Raw genomic sequence first — 24,214 nt, forward strand, 5'->3', positions numbered from 1 at the left:
AAGTTGGTTGAATATACCTCTAATTTTGATAATGTTCCTGCGGAACACATTGCCCTTACTCAAAAATCCGAGTCACGCCTAACTCATTATCTTGGGCATAATATTCAGAATGAAATAATATAATTATTACGAGAAAAAAGCAAAAAAAAAGCTATTGTTTTGGAATTGACACAATCCAAATATTTTTCAATTATTTTAGATTGCACTCCAGATATTGCTTACGAAGAACAAATATCGGTTGTCGTACGGTACGTTCTTTTAAATGGAAGCAACAACAAGGCTGTTATACTCTAATAAAGTAAAAGAACACTTACTGGTTTTTTTTTTCCTATTACAGACACTACTGGCCTGGGCTTATCTCAATTTTTCTAAGATTTTTTAATTTCAAATGAAATTGACACAAGATATGCGTGGTCAAGTTTACGATAGTAGTGCAAACGTGAAAGGGAAAATATAGGTCTATAAAAAAGAATTTTAGATTTAAACCCGCGCACATTTTATGTACCTTGTGCGACACACAGCCTAAATTTGGTAGTGAATGACGTTTCAATTGGGCAAGAAATTTGTGTTTTTTTCCTGCGTCAACAGCACGTTGGCAAATACTATCTAAAGAAGTGCTAACTTTAAGTCTAAAACCACTCTCAAATACTCGATGGGAGAGCAGGGTTGAACCAGTAAAAGCACTACCTTTTGAATTGGGAAAAGTGTATGATGCCTTCTTTACCATATATTACGACAGGAGTAAAGATTTGGAGTCAAGAAATATGGCAAAATCCTTACTGGCAAAAACTAAGTCGTTTAAATTCATTTGCTATCTGCTTATTTGGTCTGAAATTTTAAGCAAGATAAACGTAGCTAGTAGGGCACTTCAAAAGACAGACGTTGTATTATCATAACCGGTGAAAATGAATAACAATGCAAGAATAAGTTTGTCTGAATTCCGTAATGAATCCATTTTTGAGGAGCTTCTTAACAGCGCGAAAACTGTAGCGGAAGAAATCGAGGTAATAACATCCCACATCTGTACGCCCTAGCGCTCGTAAAAGGTTTTTTAATTATGAGGCGGAGGATGAACCGATTACAGACGCGAAAATACATTTCAAAGTAAATTTTTACTACTATTTATTAGACACCGCAATTACTAAGTTCGATGAACGGTTCAAACTTTTGAATTAAAATAATGTAAATTTTTCATTTCTTAAAAAATTGAAACACTGGAAGGATTTGAACTCGGATACAAAAAAAGCACATTGTTCTAATTTAGAAAATAAACTTTGCCATGCTGGCTCTTCAGATGTGGAAAAGTTCGAGCTCTTTAATGAAATCGAATTATTACCGATGTTTATTGATGATTCCACTACGCCGTTTGATATTTTAAATTACTTGTTTACGAATAAATTAATTTTAGTATTCCCAAATCTGTCCACAGCACTGAGGATTTCAGATCTGACACTTCCAGTCACTGTAGCACACAGCGAAAGATCATTTTCTAAACTAAAAATAATTAAAAATTATCTTAGATCAACATTGTCGCAAATTACATTGACAAATTTATCGTTAAAAAGTACTGAACATGAATCAAAATTGAACTCAGTGACATTGTTAAAGATTTCGCTAATGCAAAAGCACGAAAAGTAACTTTTTTGTAAATACATTTGTGTGTGTGTACATGTATATTTGTGTGTGCGAGCGCCTTGTAATATATATGTTTTTAATTCAATATTTTTAAACGAACTATAAAGTTGTGATTTTTTTATTGTTTCCCCTCCTTCCGAAAAAACACGTTTTGCTTCCCCACATCATTTAAAATTGCACTCTTTGCACCCGAATTTCCGTTTGAAAATATAACTGTAAGTATTCCATTTTGACCCCGCGTCTAAAAGACAGCGCCAGGGTACTTGTTGCATACGGGCGCCACAAGGGCCGCCTCTGCACATACACAAATCACAGTTGCACAATTTTGAGGTACCTACCTTTTGAGGCCTATATCCAGCAGCGGATTGCAATAGGCTGAAATGATGATGAAATGATGAGGTTAGTTAATCTCCGCTATTAAATAAATAAATATAAGGAATCAAGGAATAGAAAAAATGTCCTGTCCTTCAGGGAAATTACGAAACCTCAAGACTTAAGGCTTTGAAAAGAAAAACCTTTAATATGTGATTCTTCTATGCCTAGCCTACAGATGTAAAACATGGTCACTAACCAAAACTTTAAGAGAAAATCTGGGTAAGTGCCTAAGAGCAATGGAGCGAAGCATAACAGGATATGAACGATAAGATAAAGTGAGATACTCTGATTTCAGAAGTAAAACAATACTTAACAACATTCTTAGCAAAATAGATAAGCAGAAATGGAGGCGGATATGATGCGTGACGCGAAGGGAAAATGGAGTAAGACGGTGACAGAATGATAACTAAGAGACGAAAGTAGGGAACTGACTATTATTTCGTTTGCGAGCAAATACAATTATTTTAGTAGACTACTTTAAAAGTAGGTGATTATAATGTTGATACATTTATTTAGTTAATGAAGAGATGTTTGCCAGTTTCATTGCTTTGATTAGAATTGTAGGTAATAATCCAATATGTCGACTGTCACTTTGGTGTAGTTGATTGGTCGCGGTTTTAATCTCTGTTCGGATTCTAATGTTTTAAATGTACTTATTAAAACGTAACCCTAAAATACTCTTATCCTACATAGAGAAAGAGACCTATGTTAGTTGGATGTTACACGTTGAATCAATCAATCGATCAATATATGTAAATATGTCTATCAAAATAATAAAATCACAATCAAAATATTTTTATTCAAATAGACTTCAAACACAACTTCGAATCGTCATCATACAAACTAAAATTTTAATTATAGTTAATATCTATTCTCCATTTAACTAAACGCATATTGAACTGCCTTTTTTAGAACGTGTATTTAAAAAAAAATATAGTTCCGTTTTCTGTTATTATTCGCGGAATTTGTTTCAGTTTAAACTCCACTAGAAATGATATTGTGATACATCTTTTAGTATTATTTTTGTCATAAATGGTCTAACAGGATAAGGTAGGGTCAGCGGACCCAGAAAGTTAGTTTGAAAATTGCATGATTCGAGTTCGAGAAAAGGTACAATCACCGAAAAAATATACTTATAATGAAGCTTACGATGTCTTGTGGGTGCAACATTTACAAAAAAAATTAAAACTTCTTATAACCGATCTTGGTATAGTACGAATTTTTGTCTGTCTGTCTGTCTGTTTGTTCCGGCTAATCTCTGAAACGGCTGGAGCGATTTTGACGAGATTTTCACTGGCAGATAGCGGCTGTGATAAAGAGTAATTAAGAGAGCAGGGCTCTATTATTTTAGAAATTTATTTATTTTATAACTCTGCGAACTGAGCAATACATTTTTTGTAAATTCCACGCGGACGAAGTCGCGGGTACAGCTAGTAAATACTAAATATCAATATAACTAACTTTAATAATAATATATTGTTATACATTTTTGTATTTAGTTCGTAATTAGCAGGAATAAGGAAATTCAATAAACATACCTACATCTGAAATTCAATTTAAAAGGAATCGGTTTCTTACTTTTAGATCAATTTTTCCTAGAAGCAAGAAATATAAAACAGTGTAAGAACATAATTATACATTAATTTTGAATTCTGATTTTGTCTTGTTGCAGGATAAAAGAAAGTAGGTCTAGGAGTAAATTGAAGATCTACGCATGAAGAACTATTTGCTTAGCCAAATAAGTAAACAGAAGTAAAGATGGCATTTAAACGCTATAACTTATCAGGTAAAAATCCTTTTCATGAACCCTAATAGTTTGTAAACATTACTCTGGTATAGTGTATGCGCTCAAACACCTTAAAATTTGGGTTCGATTCCCGCGCGGGATGGATTGTTGTTATTGTGCAAGTATTTCTTTCCGGTCTGGGCTTCTGTGAACATTGAGAAAATATTTTCCATGCGCATGGGTAAAAGCGCGCAGCTGATAGGAAGAAGAGATATACACATTCTTCATACATTTTTCGTAACCTAAACTGGGAAAGTTTTGGTCTCAACTTAAAGGGGTTTAAATTTAACATCCTAAGGTTTGCTGACGATCTGGTACTTTTCGAAGAAAATCCGGAAAATCTGGAAAAATTGTTCAAGATATAGATATAGTTCGTGATATACTATAGATGTAGTTCGCAGAAAGTCAAAAATTAGGACTGAAATTGAATCTAAGTAAGACAAAATTGATGACTAACTCTACCAAAATAAATATAATCATGAACCAACAAACCCTTGAGCTAGTTAATCTCCACTACCACTAAAGAAACTACTAAATGAATAAATAAAAGGATTATCAAATAATTGAATAAATACTAGTTGCTCGGAGAAATTATGAAAGTTCAAGACTTGAACATGACTCTGAAAAGAATACATGCTTCTTTGCTTCCTTCCATGCTTAACCTACGAATGTTAAACATAAATTTTTCCTTACAGTTTTGATTAGTGATGTTACTAACACCTCTGTTGTAGTGATGCGTGTAGTCGCCTAAACACCAACGGTTTGCGGGTTCGATTCCCGCTCGGGATGGATATTTGTAAATATATTTCTTTCTAGTTTGAATGTCTGTCTTTGTGGATCTCAACACCTCGGAGAGCATGATAAGCTGTTGGCCCCGGTTTTTATCATAAACACTAATGATGATAGCAATTGTTACTCATAGATGGGTATATATCCGCCAACCTGCACAGGTGCAGCGTGGCAAATTAAGCTTTGAACCTTCTCCTACACGAAGAAATAGGTCTTTTCCCAGCAGTGAGATGCTACAGGCTGAATCGTCCAAAATTTGTAATATAATGTGTGAAAGGTTAATAAAATATTTGTACAGGCTATAAAAATGTTTGTCGTGATCTGGGCATTTGAGTTTGTGTGTTGTGTGTTTATCTGAACTTGCGACACAGGGCTTACATACTGGGGATTGCTGAGTATGAGGCGCGGTATTATTCAATTATTTTATTACTTTTTCAACTTAATTAAAATTTAACAAGAATGTCACTTATATATGTATATCTGGTATTTAAATAATTTTCAAAATTTGTCAGAAAAATTTGGGTACGATTTTATAAATAAGACATCTCGTCAACAGCTAAGCGATAAAAGATAAAATTTTATTTTTTACCGTAAAAAAGACAGTAAATTGAACACTATATTGTATATTTATGGTGTTTTAGCACGAAATCGACTAGCATCATGGGTCAACGGCACAATCTTCGTTCCAAAGAAGTTAAGGGGTATTCTGATGGGAATCATATTTAACTCTACGATTGGGGAGGTTTGCTGTTATAGACTTATCAAGCAGGATATAAAAGCTGGCGAACTTCCATTCTACACTGCAGGTATAAAATTAATTTCTTTTTGTTTCTTTATGATCGCTTACTGCTGTTACTACTTAATATACGAGCATACTATATTGAGATTGGCTGGTAATAAATGCAGTAGCGTTCTGCCAACGTTTTTTATAACACATTACGTATATTGTACAAAAACGTTATTAAATAAATAATAACAATGTATATTGAGCGAGAAGGGAAAAAAAGGAGATAGCAATCAACGCTCTAAACTGCTAGATGCACGAAGAGCGGATATTGCTATAAATTCTGAAAACAGACATACACATAATAAGCAAACTAATGAATTCATCATTTTTTTTTTGCCTTTCTGAAAAAAAGCTGATAATAAGTATTGGCAGATTTATATACTTCTTGGAAACAAATCGTAGGCACTTTTTAATGTCAAAAACAATAAAGCTGATTCTTTCTTGCAGATATGATGATAGTGATATTCGCTATATTTGAAGCTGTGGCAGCGCCATTAGTATCCTGGTGGGGTTTCAGAAAACGGCAAATGTTATTGACTTGGTATACAGTAGCCGCTTTTATATGTTCTCTATCCTGGTTCTTTTTGCCGGAAAAATTGGCGCGACAAGAATCAGGTAATGTTTATTTATTTGAGATATTTTATGGTATTGTAATTCTAAGCGTTATCGTAAATTCTTAGAAATTAGTTACTATATATTCTAGCTGATAAAAAAAGTGATTTCTATAGTAGAAGTAATTAATAAGCTAGGTAATTCTATAAATTTCTTTACTTCTTCAAATGTTCTTTTCTTAATTTGTCTTTTTTTAATGTGTTACAGAACTGTGTGACGTAGAAAACACTACAAACAATATTGGATTTATCGGAACATCTCCACGCACTGCGGTTCGTCTCGTTATTGTGACGGTTAGCTGTGTAGTTTTCATTCTTACGAGGATTGTGTGTTTGAGTCACGGGATTGCATACTCCGACGAATACGCACCAGCTCGGACTAGTATGCACTACGGTAAAAATTTGTTAATTATTATAAAACAGCATAAAAATTACCAAAGTCCTCTACTACATATTGAAAGATTGAGGCTTAAAAATAAAACTAGTTGATGATATATCGGGATTCAGCTTTTAATATTCCATTGCTGGGCATATTTTCCATGCAAAAGAAGCATCGGAGCTTAATCTACAACGCTTTTTCGCTTTAGCTTCAATGTCCAATAAATATAATGGTACCATTCTTTTTATTGCTATATCACCTAATTTAATCTTTATCAAAAGTATTTAGTAGGTATGTTTAGTGCTACGTTAAATAATCGAAAAATCTCTTGTTTTTTCAGGTGTTTTGCTAATGGCTCGAGTTTTTCCATTTTTCCTCGGACACAAAACATTAACAGGCCTTGTGGAAAGTAACATTATCCTCCAGATTGTTCTCATAATGATTGGATACGGGATGAATTTTGTACAGATGCCCTGTGCTGTACCAAGAAATGCACCGATAGTTGATGGAGAGCAAACTATACTATTGTCTTTGAATGATAGAGGTAATAGATTTTTGTCTCAAAGCCAAATTCGAAGTCTGACTTTTTTTACATGTCTAGGTCGGCAAACAAGCGACGGTTTTATACAGGATGTATCCTGCTGTGTCCTACCTCAATAAAATGTTTTTACATTAATGAAATGTTCCACAACCAAACAAAGACATCCTTGAAGAAGACCTTGACCCGCCACACTGTCTTACTATGGATTGGTACTTACCCTACTCAAAGTGACAATTCATACAACTTACAAGACCGTATTTAAGAAAGTTCCAAATAGAAGCAGACATCATCCTCACTTCACTTCAGCCTATCGCAGTCCACTGCTAGAGACAGGTCTCCCAAAGTTCGCGCCAGAAATAGCGCAGACTCAGGTGTTTTGCCCATAGTCACCACGCTGGGCTAGTGGGTTGATGATCGCAGGGCTGGCCTTGTCACACCGAAGATGCTGCTGCCCGTCTTCGGCCTATGTATTTCAAAGCCAGTAGTTGGATGGTTATCCCAACATCGGTCGGCTTTTTAAGTTGCAATGTGGTAGTGGAACTGTGTTATTCCTTAGTCGTCCCTCTTACGAACACCCACGGGAAGAGAGGGGGAGGCTATATTCTTTACTGCCGTAACCATGCAACAGATGGAAGCAGACAAGGATCTAATAAATGCTTAAATTGTTTTGTCTAATCAAGCCTAATAAATTTCATACTTCGGAATTTTTTATCGTGTCGAGTTTTTTGATTATTAATTCGATTTCGGTGTTGCTTATAGGTTTTTGCAAGAGTATTGGTCGCGTGTTTTACAACCCAGTAGCAATGACTCTTATGTTTTCAATGGCGCTCACAACAACATCTCTCTGGGGATATGGGTATTATGAGCTTGATGTTATCAAGGTAAGCTTGTTGTTTCTTTCTTAACTAGTGTGATATAACAGATAGTTTAACTATCTCGGTGTTGAAGAAAAGTTAAAAGACAAATCCTGCAACTTATTTATTTACTGAAATCCTACGACTTAACAAATAAATACAAATCAAACAAAGCTCTAGTTGGGTCTAGAATATCAATACTTATGTTTTTTGAAATTAATAGTTATTTCACTCGACATAAATAGAGAAGGTTAGAGAGGACAGTTAGTATGATAACTTGCTTTTATCTAAGTGTGATTGAAAGAATCACCCTCAGTAAAATTTCCAGCAGTGCTGGTTTTGCTACGTGTCTGAGAATTATCGTTTTGCCTAAAAAAATCAGAACATCTCATTCAAAGCTCAAGTTTGTTAAAATTTAAGACACTTAACTATGGAATAATAAAAATTCTCAATCTTTAAGTGATTTCTAATAAGTTATTTTATGTCCAGGTGAAATTCAATTTGCTTCCACACACAACTATATATGAATTCTTCAGTGAAATCGGGATGTGTCATTTCATTGCTGTTGTTGTTGCGGTAAGTTAAATAATTTATTAAGTTAAATAAGTTGAATATTAATAAATAAATATTAACAAGTTAAATATTTAACAATCAAATTTGTATACAATTAGGTCAGATAACAAATGCACGGCACAACAATATTCTTTTTAATCGAAAGGCAGTGCGTGTTATGTGGTGCCATTTAAATTTAATTGAGATCTAACAAGTACTTTTTGAGATATATCTGATAATGCGTTTTTACTTGACTATTTTTTCGTCGATCTACGTAATAATAAATTATAGCGTGTTACTTTTTACTGGGTATACAGATTTTGATGCTTCTGTTTTAATCGAAAACTAATGCTTCTCTTCTTTGATAGCTGTTTTTTGAGTAATCTTTGATAACGTGATTTACTTGACTATTTTTTTAACTACTTACGTTGAATTACCTATCAATACAGGTCGTTTTTTTTTTCGTTTGCGAGCAAATACAGTTATTTTCTTTCATATGTATATATGTAGATATGTTATTCATTTTTTATACATGTTTTTTTTTTTATGTCACTAGGTCGGCAAACAAGCTTACGGCTCACCTGATGGTAAGCGATTACCGTAGCCTATAGACACCTGCAACACCAGAAGCATCGCAAGCGCGTTGCCGACCCAATACCCAATCCCCCCAGGAGCTCTGGTCACCTTACTCACCAACAGGAACACAATACTGCTTGAAAACAGTATTATTTTGCTGTGATCTTCTGTAAGGTCGAGGTACTACCCCAGTCGGGCAAAATGTGCAATGTGTTATTTGTGTTCATGTATATTCTTAATATGCCTCTCCAAAGAAAATTTATTTTATTATAATATCAATATTTATTTATTTCAGTACGGTGGCGTCGTTTTCTCAGCTCCAGTTTTAATGGAGTTTTGCAAATTAAAGGCGCTCAAGCAGGCAATAATAATGAGTGTACTGATGTTTGCGGTTTACATTGCAATGACAGCTATGCCTGGCTGTGATACGGGGAATGTGGCGGGAATGGAGAAGGGTACTTATGGTCATCCGGAGTGTAGTCTTTCGTGCAAGTAGGTTAAATATCCTGGAAACCTAAATCTCATTTTAGGTCAAGAATTCTTGTTCATACCACTTTGTAAAGCACTAATGCAGTTTTTGGTTTTTGATTCGTGTTTTTAACAAGTGCTAAAGAGAGTTATGGCTCTACTAGGGATTGTAATCACGCAAAGCGGGATCCCGGTGTCCCTCGGGATCCCTCACTCATTATATACTATACATTTCATTATAAATAAAGAAATAAACGCTTCACACTCAACGGCCTCCAGTAGGATTTTTTCCTATGTCGGGGGTCCGGAAACAATACACAAGCACAGATGCTCAGATTACGACAAACGTCTATATGGCCAACGTTTGTCATGAGCGAGGATCGTGCCCGCGACCGCTGGCGCCAGTCCAGATCTGTGATCGCTGAGTCAACGCGTCGAATTATTATTAAATTTCACACAAATTAGCAAAAGATATTACTAAAACCTATTGTAACTTTTCTCAAATAAAATAAAATATCGTATTGAATCTTTTAAAGTTGTCACTTTACAGATTATCAAACATATTTTGAAAATTTCTTTTACAGCTGTAAACCTCAATGGAATGAGTACAAGCCGGTGTGTTCAGTGAACGACATGGTCACCTACATGTCCCCGTGTCACGCTGGTTGCAGTGAGTCACAGGAAATCAATGGGATTCGGTGAGTTTCCTACTCTATTTAAAGAAATCACTTTTTTTTGTTCATACCATAACTTGAGAACAGCGTGACGTTTATTAAGATACTTTAAGCTTGGAGCCTTTGATATTACGCAAGACGGGACTGTCTGTCACGTCAGTTAATATTTGTTTATTTGGCTATTGATTAGAAAAGTATAAAATTATATTTCCTTCGTTATATTCATATAATGTTTGTAAGTGTAGATGGTTGTGGCAACTACTTTCTACCACTACGCTTGTTAAGTTTAAGAAGTTCTGCTCCTAAGTGAGAATATTATGTACCCAGGGTGTACTCGAACTGCACGTGCGCGGGCGGCGGCCACGTGCTGGAGCACGCGTGCGGTGACGCGCCGTGTCGGAGCGCGCACCTCCTGTACAACTTGCTGTATTTCATGCTCTTCACCCTCGCGAGTGAGCGACGTTACTTTATTATCATTTCATGACTAGCCCGTTGGCGCAGTTTGTAGTGACCCTGCTTTCTGTTCCGAGGGTTGTGGGTTCGATTCCCACCCCGAGTCTGGGTGTAATATAAATATTTATTTATATATTTATATATGTATTATTTATAAGTATGTTTATCGAAAAAAAAATATGTAGCTATATACCAGTCGGCTGTTACCTATAACACAAGCATTAAGTTGCTTACTTTAGGAACAGACGACCGTGTGTGTATTGTGTAGATATTTATTTATAATAATTTATTTATAATTTCTATTTACTAATGGACAGTAAGGGCCTGTTCCATCGGTTGTTGATAACGCTACTTAACGGGGAGTATCCAATAGATAAACGTTATTAGTTATTCATTTTCAACGCATTTTTCGTAGTTTATGAGATATTTTTTTTTTTTTTTTTTAATGTCATTAGGTCGGCAAACAAGTGTACGGCTCACCTGATGGTAAGCGATTACCGTAGCTTATAGACACCTGCAACACCAGAAGCATCGCAAGCGCGTTGCCGACCCAATCCCCAATCCCCCCAGGAGCTCTGGTCACCTTACTCACCAACAGGAACACAATACTGCTTGAAAACAGTATTATTTTGCTGTGATCTTCTATATTTCTAAATTTTCTCTTTTCGTAAGTTATGTGCAGGATAAATTTTATCCACAACTGGTGAAACCGACCCAGTACATATCTATGTTAAGGTCAGACATACCAAAAAGAACATGGAGTATAAGTAGTAGTTAGTGAAGAATTAACAATTAACGAAAAATTGTATATTGAATTTGAATATTGTTCTGAAATCTACGTGTTTTGGAAATATTTTGTACAGCTGCTACAGGTTAGAAACTAAAGATACAGGTTAGAAAGCACGATCGAATCTGCTTACTGAAATAGGCCATGTCTTGCAGAAATAAATTTACAGGCTCTTATATAAAGTAAAAGAGAATATAGAAAAAAACAATCAAGTAACTTTTAGTAAACCCAATGTATCAAATATATTGAGGGTAATAGTTCAGATTTTAGGTAAACCATTCATTGCCTTGTTTACGTCACTCTTGCCTTTAAAATTGTGGCCTGAAACTTATGTAGGGAATAAGCTTAGTAAGGTAATCTGGCTGGTAATAATTAGTTGATCTTATCTAATTTTCAGTATTAGCGTTTCAAGCTCAAGGTGTACTTTTGCTGCGGGTCGTGGACCCGCGCGATAAGTCCCTGGCAATAGGCGTAGCGTGTTCTATTATCGCCATCATGACTTTTGTCGTTGGACAGTTATCCTTTTATGGACTTCAAGGTATAGTTTCTAGGATGTTCGGACTTGTATTATTTTTAGAGCAAATGTAACCCGGAGGAATTATTACTAAGTTGGCGAATTGGACTAGCAATAGTTTTTTGGCGCTGGAGGAAATTCACGTAAAGTTATAAACATGTTTTGGAAGTCCTTTTTGTAATCTTATCGCAGTACAGCGGAGTGGTAAATAAGGCACCTAACTCCTGCCCGACCCTTATCCGATGTAAAAGATTTCCTTGTGCCTATTAGTGTGTCCTTTACTGGTGTGTATGGTGTGTGGACATCTACTGTTACGTATTTGGAATTGCGCTATAAAGAAGACGATAAAATAACAATCCTAAAATATAAAACAATAATCTCATAATATAGAGACGTAAAACAGTTTAATAGAAAAAAAAAAAAAAATTCATGATATCTGCTTTTTTTTCTAAATCTATTCATCGTTTTGTTTCAGTTTTCACATGCCGTTGGTTCGAAGGGGGTAGATGCCATCTACAGAGTGAGGTTTTTCCTTATCTTCTGGGTGCCACCTGCGCGTTCCTGATGCTAACATCCATTATGACCACGATAACATCATGGAATTTTTTCAGAATATCAAATAGAAATAAAAATATCATTGCAGCTACAAGGTTATAAAAAAGTGGTGTTAGTTCTAGTCATAACTTTATGTAAGACAGAGTCGTTTTATGGTCTAGTGATAGGGGATTTGATCAGAATAAAAAAAATGGTCAATAGTGTTTTCTTTTCGATAATACAGTTTGATGCAATAAGATGAGACAAAGCAGTAACTTATTTTATACCAATTATCAATTAAAAAATTTTAGTCGATCATAGCTATCTAGCATTAATTGGGCCAAAAATACCTTTTTTTTGGGACCTTAAAAGGGCGCAATTTCAGAATCTCGGTCTGAGTATTTAAACCACTTTTATTGGTGCCGATTTAGGTGAAAATTTTGTATATTTGTAAATACATATATATGTGATATAAAAATATAACTATTAAATATAGTTGTATTTGAATAAATTGTTACTTTTGATTTTTCTTCAGTTGTTTCCAAAGTTATGGTGCAACAGACATGTTTTATACATTCTTAAGTTTGGAAAGAGGATTTACTGTCTTATGCCTTATAATAAAACTTTTTTAAGACTGTATATATTTGTAAATATTGAGTTTCTTTAAATTAGTAGGATTATAATCATAGTGTATTGTAGTTCATTTATATCTTTATAAGGATAAGGAGCAGTGAAAAATAGTTTTTTATTTTCAATTTATTGTTTTACAACGTTTAATTTGGGTTTAACCCCAAAAAAACTTACGTAAACGGTCTAAGACATGTTTGACCTAAGAACGTCACTTTCAACGTGATTCAAACATGTTCATTTAGACCTGATCGGTGTAATACTACCGACAATTGATCAATTGTTGGACAGTCTTCGATCGCTTCACGCGATGGTCACCAGTATTCCATCACTTTTGAAATAGTATCCAAGGTATTCTTATGATTTTAACAAACGACAGATTGTCATGGCTGATTTACGGAGACGTAGTTTATTTATTTCACATTACTGTTAATTAATTAAATACATACAGTGTACATATTGAGTGGATATAATGAAGGATAAAATTAAACCACATATACCTAGGTACTATATAACATTTCTAAGCTTTAGACAAACATTGTATTAGCACTATAGGCATAATTTGTATACAATCGAACTTGTCGTCTATTATAGACTATTTTTTGCACATAGTTTAGAAATATAATATGCGCATTAAGGCTTGTATTTTGTATAAAAGGCTGGATATATTATTATGTATAAAAAGATATTATATTATGTACTAATATTAATTCAAAAAGCGATCGGCGTTGTTTGTTTTACTGCGTCTACCCACCACTACTTCGTGCCTTAGTAAATATATTGTTTTTTAATTTAAGTTATTTTAAACATTTTTGAATATCATATCAAAAATTGACCGCTCCTGCGGGGTTCGAACCCGCGTCTCCGACTGACCATGTCGGCGCCTAGCCAATTAAGCTATAGAACGATGTACCCGCTAGATCGAAATTTTTAAAATGTTTAGAATTCCTAATGTGTGGGTAACACAAAAAAAAAATTGTACATATTAAGTTATTTTATTATATAGGTCATTAATATTGTTATTATTAAAGGTTTTCTACTTCTGAACTCTTTATTATTATAATTATATTATCATTATTTAATTATTTAATTTGTTAATCTTCAATACGCTTTCATAATGTAATGACAATATTATACGTTTAAAGTATTATAGTAAAAGTTTTATTTTCCTCTTACTTTTACATATACAACGTGTTATTAAACTGGCGTTTTTCCATTTAGGGCCATATAGAGATACATTGAGGCATACCATAGCCAAAATTATATATGAAAAAATAAAGGAAGCAGTAATAAGTACAACTCGTTACTACGTAACTTTAAAATCGACACATATGAAGTTTATCTCATAATGGCCTTAGATACTATTACATATATACATTTGAGATACTACTACATTACCAGGTGTCAAAGGCGTACACCTAGAGAGCTGTAAGTTGTAGCGATAGCGAACGCAGCCTTACGCTGTCCTCCTGAACGCAGGCGAAAGTGTTGCCCTTGTCATATAAAATATAGCCGGAATACAGAGAGACATGTTTATAACTAGCTCATAACTAGATGATAATATATTTGTACATTAATAAAATACAGTGATAAAAGTAATAGTATTTTATTGTAAAACACCTCAATAATACATAAGTTATTCAAGGTCAATGGTCACGAAAGACAGTAAAAGTAAAAGTGATTATCTCGTTTTCTATAGGTAACTCCAATTATGTCAATATTTTTATAAAAAAAAAAAAAAAAAACAAAAAACCCGCCTGCGTGACGAACAACTAATAGAAAATCAACTGAAAAAGCTGGAACAAGATAGAAATTCAATATGCACACAAAGTCAGCGAAATAAATAGAAACAATATCAAACATTTTGTGCTGTACATTTAAAATATATTAATACGGTAGTCCTTCGAAAATTTATGCAACGCAATAAATATAAGTGTATCGATTATACTTTGGTGAGTCGATACGCTCGTACGAAAATGGCAATACTGAGGATTCAAATGTCAATAACAAAAAATACTTGGGAATTGCGAGTAAAACGGAAATGAATAAATTACTGCTTAATATGTGGATTCTTATCCGTCGAAGTTATGGCTAAGTATTTTACAATGGCTAGTGTAAATTAAAAACTTAGTTTTTAATATTAATTTGGTTTAGGCACAACGACGTGGAAGGAGGAAACCACGTATGGGCATTCCCCTTTATTAATTTTTATTTGTAATTTTAATTGTATGTTTTTTTTTAACCATTGTATTTTATTAGAACGGTCATTCTCCAATTCGGCGTTCTTTGCCTAATTACCGTGACGTTTTTTATTTTTCACTGATTTGACTTAAACACATTAAAATATGAAACAAATCAAAAATACGAATTCAATAATTATTTTGGCATGTAACAGTTAATTGTGGTTTTCTAGATAATGAGACTTAAAAAATTTATGGGTACGGTAATTAGAAAATTTTTATATTTAATGTAACGGTAATTAGAAAATATGCTGTGTGGTTACGGCAATAAGAATATAGCCACTCCCTCTCTACCCGTGAGTATCGTAAGAGGCGACTAAGGGATTACACAGTTCCACTACCACCCTGGAACTTGAAAGTGCCGACCGATGGCGGGATAATCATCCAACTACTGGTTTTGAAATATACAGGCCGAAGACGGGCAGCAGCGTCTTAGGTGCAACAAAGCCAGCCCTGCGGTCTCCAACCCGCCTGCCCAGCGTGGTGACTATGGGCAAGACAAGACAAGACACATGAGTTCACGCCACGTTTTTCTTGAAATATATTCTCTCTTGCCAGGACAAATGTGACTGATCTCATCTTGCTCTACAAAAATTTGGACGTCTTGTTTGGTTTTCTCTACAGTAATCCCTATATTATTATTATGTAAATACTTTGGTTCTATTTCTTTATCGTGACTTTGTTTTGGTTTTGGATGTAGCGTGTTTTATATTTCAGTCTTAATGCTTGCTTCCTGTACTTTTCTTTTGCTCTTCTTAGCTCTATTGTTTGGTCTCAAATATGACATTTCTTTATTTGTTTTCTATACATGCCTTCTAAATAACAATAAGAGTGAGATTTTTTACGTATCGGTTTCTCGACAGTTATCTTTGAAGATGGTGAAGTTGGTGAAGTTGGTGTTGAACACAAGGAAGACGCTCGTTCCGTAATATTCACACTTGTATCTTTATTTTCGGTCAAATGCTCATTATTGATTAATAATAAAATAACATACTTTCAGTAGAAGATGATGACAGAGCACTAGATGGACGCGGCGTTGATGTGGTTAAAGAAGGTTTAAAATTTGGTGTCTTTTTCAAGGGAACTAATTCTTTTTCAAAAGAAGTCGACTGCAGAAAAATTTGGTCTTGCTGATATAATCATATCTTCTTTTTTTTTAATTTGGGATTTTCGGGACAATTTTGTACAAACGATTATGAATTATGATTATAAGTTTATTTAACCTGTATATGAACGGGCTGCTTGGTGAGCTTAGAAATAGCAACATTAAATAACATCAGTTACGCTGACGATATGGTACTGTTAAGCCCATCTATAGGTACACTGCGCAAATTAATACGGATTTGTGAAAGGTATGCTGAGGCCCAGGGACTCAGATATACAACTCGAAAAAGAGTGAACTCCTAGTGTTTAAGGCTGGCAAGAAAGTCTATGCGAATGTGCCACCTTTATATCTTGGGAGGTGCTGCTTTAAATAGAGTAGAACGTTTTAAGTATCTGGGTCACTGGGTTTCGGACAACCTCAGCGATGACGAGTATTTGGAGCGAGAGCGCAGGGCGCTGGCCGTGCGCTTCAACATGCTGGCCCGAAGGTTTGCAAGGTGTACTGATAGTGTGAAGCTAACTCTGTTTAAGGCATATTGCCAATTCTTCTACACCTGCAGCCTTTGGGTCAGGTATACGCAGCTAGCGTACAACGCCCTGGGAGTCCAGTACAACAATGCATTTAGAGTGCTGCTCGAGTTGCCGCATTACTGCAGTACCTCCGAAATGTTTACTACGAGGCGTGTTGATAGCTTTAATGCCAAACTTTTAGTGTACTTTTTAGCGCAGCGAGTATGATAAATCATTGAGATGTGGTGTGACAAAGTTTTAAGAGGATCTGTTATATTGTTATCAAGCACCTCTATATCTAAGGTCACTTCTTCCTCGATTGTTTTCAATTTTCCCTTTTCCTTTTGTCTTTTATAGTAAGCTCTGAAATTTTCTCTACTTCTTTTTTGAGTTTTCTTCCGGCTTTTGGTGACATTTCGCAGATAGGCAGTATTTTTTTATTTTTTTATTGTACCCTTCTTTCTCCTTTATTTTTTTTTTTGATTGCTTATACAAAAAGGGGCATTTTTAATTCGTTCTCGGCATTGTCGCGCGGCAAGCCTTCTATTTTCTTTAACTTCCTCTTTGGTCTTTTTAGGTTTTCCTATCTTATAAATTAAATAATTTGACGAATATAGACATATTTACGGACAATAATAATAATAATCTACGAAAACCGCGGTAAACAAGTATTACTTTTTCATACAACGGTAATTATAAACATATGGTAATTAGTATACGGTAATTAGAAAACGATAAATTTTCATAAAAATGTTTAAAACCGACACAGTATACAAATTTTAGCTTATTACAACGTACGGAGGCCAAAGTAGTGTCTCCATTTACATGATCAACTTGGGTCTATCTTAAAAATCTAGTATTAAAATAAGAACAACGGTAATTAGAAAAGTTTTTAACCAAGGCTACGGTAATTATATACTCACGTGCTTCATTGGCGGTACACTAACATGAGAGTCATACAACTGCTGATGGACCTCGGTACACACTGAGGAGACGCGATGCGTACGGTAGTGATGTGCCAAATACTTTTATTTAGGGATGTGCACTCGAGAACAGCAGATGTTACGGTAATTAGAAGTTTCCATTGGACATACGATTACTTCATAATAATTATTTGTAGACTGGTTCTATTGAGTTGATATTTTGTTATGCGATAGACGCTGCTTAATATCGTTTAAAACGTTGAATGGATCAAAGTAAATCTATACGCTATAAAAATTACAAGCAAGTTTTAAGATTAAGTTGGTGTGCGGACACGCCACGGTAATTAGAGAACAGAGGTTTTTTGAACATAAGTTAAATTAATTTAGTCTTAATTACTTAAAACAGAAGTCAATATTTTTTTTACAGCTAGGTACGGATGCTATCTTTAATATATAAAAAAGTGTATGATTGAATATGATGATATTACGGTTTAAACAAGCCCGGACACGAAAAATTTGCTAATCGGAGAATGGCCGAGAAAGGCTACACCCCGAAGTTGATCGTCGCCTAGGAGGCGAGTTTGGCATGGCATAGGCGTGGGAAAGAGCAAAGTCCACATTTTTTAAACTTTAATATTGTATTTCTTTATTAGTATTACGGTAATAATAATCATGATATACTTTTTTAAAATCCTTGTATTGTGCCCTTCAATTTGATACCCATATTGTAGTATTCGAGAAAAAAAATTTTTTTTCATTAACTACAATGACTTCGTGCAGCCGCCATGTTTGATTTTTTTTAATGTCACCTATCTAAGAACACTTGGGCAGCTAAGATGAACCTAACGATACCTCAATTATGTAAATCCGTTCAGTGGTTCTGGAAATATGAGGTAGTAAAGAATATTACATACAAATATACATACATACAAGATACGCGCGAAAAACATAACCCTTCCTTGGCAGTCGGGTAAAAATCGCAGAGCATAAAGTTTACGACACATTTTAATAAAATATTTTTTTGTTGAAAAGTTATTAACCTCAAATTAGGCGCGCGGGACCACCGCGACCCCAGATGGTCTTTAGTGGTTGATATTTTTTTAACTATTTTCATTGTCAACTTGAAATCGGTAGTAGCTTCATAGCTCGTTAGCCCCACCTCTGTGATGTCGGCGCAGCGGAAGTAATTAGACATGGTGTACGGAGCAATTGGGGTCTATGCGATAAGCTGTAATTAGTTTGGTATATTTTGTATTATTACTTTTTGTAAGCAGTTATATTCTCATAAAATTAGAAATAGAGGGTTTATTTCAAATTTTTTGTATGTCAGGTGTCGTAGATGTAGAATCGTATGTGTCGTAGAAGGTTGGACACAAAGGGTGAAGGGGTGGCTTTGTTTTCCGTGATAAGATATAACAAACGGGGATGGGGTACCTTACAAAAAGTGACGTTCGTACATCATGACCAGTGCGTCTCTTTAGTCTTAGGTTCTAGGTGATATCTTCATCTTCTAAGATAAAAACTTTTGCTTTCGGACAGGATTTCTTCAAATTCTTTCGCTTACTGTTTTGATCACCTTTTTCATATGAATACAACATGGGCGGCCAGATCTTTTTCCGTCACAAAGAGAGGAGGATTCATTGTATCTATCAATAGCCCGGTACACAAAGATTTGACTAATACCAAGCGTATGGAAAGTTTTAAAAATTCTCTTTATCGCCCCGCTCCATTTTAATATCACAAAATATTTTACAATGTATACGACAATGAGAAAACACGTCATTAAGTTGTTTAGGTATAAGTTCTTCTGTATCAAAATGTATAGCCGTTGAAGTAGTATTTACAAATATTTAATCTTTTTCCTTCAATATCATAAGCAATATTGTTAAAATATAAAACCAATGCGTCCCACTGAGTTCTGCTAAAAACCTGGTAATTACAGCCATTACTGATAGACATGCTGTGTTGTGCTGTGTGGCTACGGCACTAAAGAATTTAGCCACCCCCTCTCTTCCCGTGGGTGTCGTAAGAGGCGACTAAGGGATAACAAGGTTCCACAACCACCTTGGAACTTAAGAAGCCGACCGATGGCGGGATAACCATCCAACTGCTGGCTTTGAAATACACAGGCCGAAGACGGGCAGCAGCGTCTTCGGTGCGACAAAGCCAGTACTGCGGTCACCAACCCGCCTGCCCAGCGTGGTGACTATGGGCAAAACACATGAGTTCACGTTATTTGTGGCGTAAACTTGTGGAGGCCTATGTCCAGCAGTGGACTGTATAGGCTGTAATGATTTGATTGATTGACTGATAGACATCAAGTCCCCACTGGACGCAAAATTTTATGACTTTTTAGCTCTAAGAACTGTTGATATTGTTTCAATTCATGCTGTCGTTTACAACTTGATGAGAAGTGATTTGAATAGAATGGAATAATTTTTCACAATTAAGAATCATAAGCTTCACTAGCACAAAGGTGAAGTGAATGATAAATACATGTCATAATGTAAATGTTTGAACAACACTCTGCAAATCTTGCTCTTACTGAATTATTTTTACTCATCATGGCATTACATCCATCTGACCCGAAACCAATAATTTTATCAAAGGGTACAGAGAAACGTTGAAAGAGTTCCCGGACACAATTAAAAAGATGCTCTGCTGTGGCAGTTATTTCTCAAGAATCATCCTTGAAAATTTTACACAATTCCCAAAAATGATTAACTGTTCGTCCAAGACTTTTATCGTAATGACGTACAACGTTTGCATCCTTGAAATGTCAGTTGATTCATCTAATAATGGCACTATCAGAAAAATACTCTTGAGGTGTTAAGAGTGATTCATAACCTTAAAAGATAAAGTGTTCTGAAATAAAACTACATAATTTGATTTCTGCGCGTGAAATTTTAGCATCCAGTGATTCATTTCGATCTTAACTTAACGCTTTATCAGTAAAACTAATAATTTTGTTTCGTTTATTTAAACTCTTTAGCATTCTTAAATGATTTCTGCTAGTTGCATAATTGCGAATAACTGTTAACGCCGCAGTGATTGTCGCTTTGGACAATAATATCAGGCGTTTTTAATTTGTTAGAATCAGGCAAGAGTCACGAACAAAAATCCGGATTACTAAGCCACTCCCTACGGAACTTTTGTGGTTGTCGTATGGCTGATTTTTAACCGACTTCCAAAAAAGGAGGAGGTTCTCAATTCGACTGATTTTTTTTTTTTCGTTTGCGAGCAAACACAATTATAATTCATTATTTTACCAAAAAACGCCAAACATTTATAGCGTTAATGTTAAATGAGTTCGGTTTTACATACGTCATATTATACAGTCGTGTGACTGATATTACATCACTGCCATTATATATTTTTCTTACGGTTTTAGTCTCACATTTTTCTCAGTTCGGTCGCCCAGCCAAATGTCAAGCCTACCGTAAGGAACTTCGTTCCAATAAAATTTAAATTATGAAGAGAATAATTCAATTCAGAGTAAAAAACGTCGGGTGCATTTTACTATATTTTCATAACTTTTTACTATGTTTTTATAACTCTCCGCACATAGATAGTTGCAAGTAGCATAATTGTAACATTTAATATATGAAGCACCTCACACTTTTACATCATACATACATACATAAACACATACAACCCAAGCTAATAAAAGCGTGATAAAAACGATGATTGTATGGGAAGTTTACTTAGGAAATTTCAACAGGAATTCTCATAATTTTAAGTAGATATCTGTGATTTTATTTCTTAGTAGTATTCATAACTAAACAATCTTATATTTTAGGTCAGAAACAATAAATATTTTCATCACGCAAATCGCTCTATCCGTCTAAATCAATTTATCCAGTAGCACTAAATTCTACTGTGTGGTTACGGCAGTAAAGAATATAGAATAAGAAGTTAACCAATTATTTGAAAATCTAATTTTTGACTAGTTATAGTCGAATGAGTAGTTGACCCACTAGTCAAGTTTGTTGACAAATTAATACACAAGAAAGTACAAAAAAGTCTGTTCTAATTACGTTCATCAACCAATTTTTTGTAGTCGTTTAGAAGTAATGAGTGTAATACATTAAGGCAATTTATTTTTATTTACATAGATAATATTATTTTATTATTAATCTTAGTGCTGTGTGGCTACGGCGTTAAAGAATATAGCCACCCCCTCTCTTCCGTGGATGGCGTAAGGGATAACAGTTCCACTAACACGTTGAAACTTAAAAAGCTGACCGATGGCAGGATAACAATCCTACTGCTGGCTTTGAAATATACAGACCGAAGACGGGCAGCAGCGTCTTCGGTGCGATAAAGCCAGCCCTGCGGTCACCAATCCGCCTACCCAGCGTGGTGATTATGCGCAAAATACATAAGTTTATCCCATTTTTGACACAAACTTGTGGAGGCCTATGTCTAGCAGTGGACTGCGATAGGCTGAAGTCACTAAATAATTGTTTACTGAAACATTCGCTCACACCACGAGAACTCCCAAATGCAGTTTCGGTTTCGGTCGTGGTAAAACTATACCGACACCCATTTTTTTGCCGAAACTCGAACTTTAGGTCAGACACTAGTTACATACGATACTGTCAAAAAATCTATTGAATTTGAATGTTTAATGTGCGGTCACCAACCCGCCTGCCCAGCGTGGTGACTATGAGCAACACACATGAGTTCACGCCAATTTTGGCTTGAACTTGTGGAGGCCTATGTCCAGCAGTGGACTGAGAAAGGCTGAAGTGATTGAGTGAGCATGTTTAATGTAATATTTTTTTTTATTTCGGAACTTACTTATTTTTTTATTACGGACTTAGACTTAGACTAATAGACTGCACAATAAGGGGTACAATTTTCGTAATATAAAGGATAAAGATATTCCGTAATATAAAAGATATAGGAGTAACACCAGAAAGGATATTTAGCTGTAAATTAATTATTCTTTAAAAATAATGACACTTATGTTTATGATATTAAGCGGCAAATTGGAGTAGCTTAATTAGAATCCAACTACATGTTCAAAGAGTCTCGTTAATTCATCTTAAAAAAAGCTGTTTATTCAAAATGTCAATATTTACAGAGAGGTTGAGAGGTGGAACTTTACTACGAGTCGATTAGCTATCGGTTAAAGATATTCGATGAAGATCAGATATCGTATGCTTATGAACATATAAAAAAGTTACGACACAAGATAAAATAGTATATAAATGCTGGCAGCCTCCGGAGAAAATAAAGTTTAGTAATATTTATTGAGGCGGAACAACTCTAAATCGCGAAAATTATATTTTGTGATCCTTATTTTCGATAAATTTTGGAACTTTATTTACTGAACTGTATACTCACTGTTTGATATTAGCGTTGCTTAAAACATTTCGATATAGTAACTTTTTTGAAGACATAATTTTAATTGGAGTTTTTATGTGTTATCCAGTGTAAGTATACTTAAGTATTAGTGTTAGAATTTTTTTTAAAACTCATCTAACAGTCAGTCTTGGGAACTGGTTTTTTCCATTTTCCAGATACATTGATAATTCATTTTTAGATTACAACGTACGACTCAATTAAAAATAATCCGTTCTATGTACACCTTATAAAAAATTTCTTTAAAGGAATTCATTAAAGTAACTAATACAGTAGTTTTTATTCCGGTATTAGTTGTTTACTGAAGAAGTTCTGCGTTCATTACAGTCTATACAGTCCACTGCTGGAAATAGGCCTCCACGAGTTCACGCCAAAAATGGCGTGAACTCATGTGTTTTGCCCGTAGTCACCACGCTGGGCAGGCGGTATGGTGACCGCAGGGTTGGCTTTATCCCACCGAAGACGCTGCGACCCATCTTCGGCCTGCGTATTTCAAAGCCAGCAGTTGGATGGTTATCCCGCCATCGGTCGGCTTTTTAAGTTGCACGGTGGTAGTGGAACTTTGTTATCCCTTAGTCGCCTCTTAAGGGGGGGGGGGACCCTTATAACTAGGGGTATGAAAGATAGATGTTGGCCGATTCTCAGACCTACCCGATGCACAAGTATAATAATACAGCGTAGGTTGATGAGAAAATAGTCAAGTGAATACATAATTAAACAGTTATGAGGCAAAATACAGTCGAATGAGTAACATAGTTTTTTTAAAAATCAGAAATTGCATCTAATCTTTTGTTATCACTGTTTGAATGATTGTGTTTAGAATACGATAATTCTTGGAACACTGGTAAAATACATTTAAAAGTAGTTTTTGAGGATTCGGCTTTAGTATATTATCCTCATTAGACACATCATAATTGTGTGGTATTCGTGTATTCCGTGTATAGTGGATGCGTGATTGACAATTTTCAATAACTTGATTATGCCCATCTCCCTAGTAATTTTTTTTTTGTTAGAATTTTGTGAATTTATACAGCTATTGTGAGAAAAATATCATTGCTGAATTCGGTATGTTGAATTTTGTATAAATGTTCATTTAAAAAAAAAAAAAACATTTTTTATATCAAT

At 34.8% G+C, this 24,214-nt stretch overlaps 1 protein-coding gene and 1 pseudogene across 1 annotated transcript; one reads left to right on the forward strand and one right to left on the reverse strand.

Annotated features, from left to right (window-relative positions):
* The first annotated feature begins 2,353 nt into the window (after positions 1–2,353).
* LOC123664202 (solute carrier organic anion transporter family member 1C1-like) lies at positions 2,354–16,872 on the forward strand. The gene is made up of 12 exons (XM_045598799.1): positions 2,354–2,393; positions 5,227–5,391; positions 5,820–5,987; positions 6,703–6,906; positions 7,663–7,784; positions 8,247–8,333; positions 9,181–9,377; positions 9,938–10,051; positions 10,355–10,479; positions 11,665–11,805; positions 16,645–16,774; positions 16,818–16,872. The coding sequence occupies exons 1-12, from the start codon at positions 2,354–2,356 to the stop codon at positions 16,870–16,872; spliced, it is 1,548 nt and encodes a 515-aa protein (XP_045454755.1).
* Positions 16,873–19,531: 2,659 nt separating this feature from the next.
* LOC123664203 lies at positions 19,532–22,268 on the reverse strand (annotated as a pseudogene).
* Between the last annotated feature and the right edge of the window lie 1,946 nt (positions 22,269–24,214).

The sequence above is a fragment of the Melitaea cinxia genome, chromosome 21, assembly GCF_905220565.1.
Source record: "Melitaea cinxia chromosome 21, ilMelCinx1.1, whole genome shotgun sequence".
NCBI lineage: Eukaryota > Metazoa > Arthropoda > Insecta > Lepidoptera > Nymphalidae > Melitaea > Melitaea cinxia.

Excerpts from the sequence above, each read along its gene's own strand:
- LOC123664202 (XM_045598799.1), top strand. The coding sequence starts at position 2,354 with ATGGAGGCGGATATGATGCGTGACGCGAAGGGAAAATGGA. Across the intron at positions 2,394-5,226 it reads TGACGCGAAGGGAAAATGGA|CACGAAATCGACTAGCATCA; the intron begins GTAAGACGGTGA and ends ATGGTGTTTTAG. Across the intron at positions 10,052-10,354 it reads CAGGAAATCAATGGGATTCG|GGTGTACTCGAACTGCACGT; the intron begins GTGAGTTTCCTA and ends TTATGTACCCAG.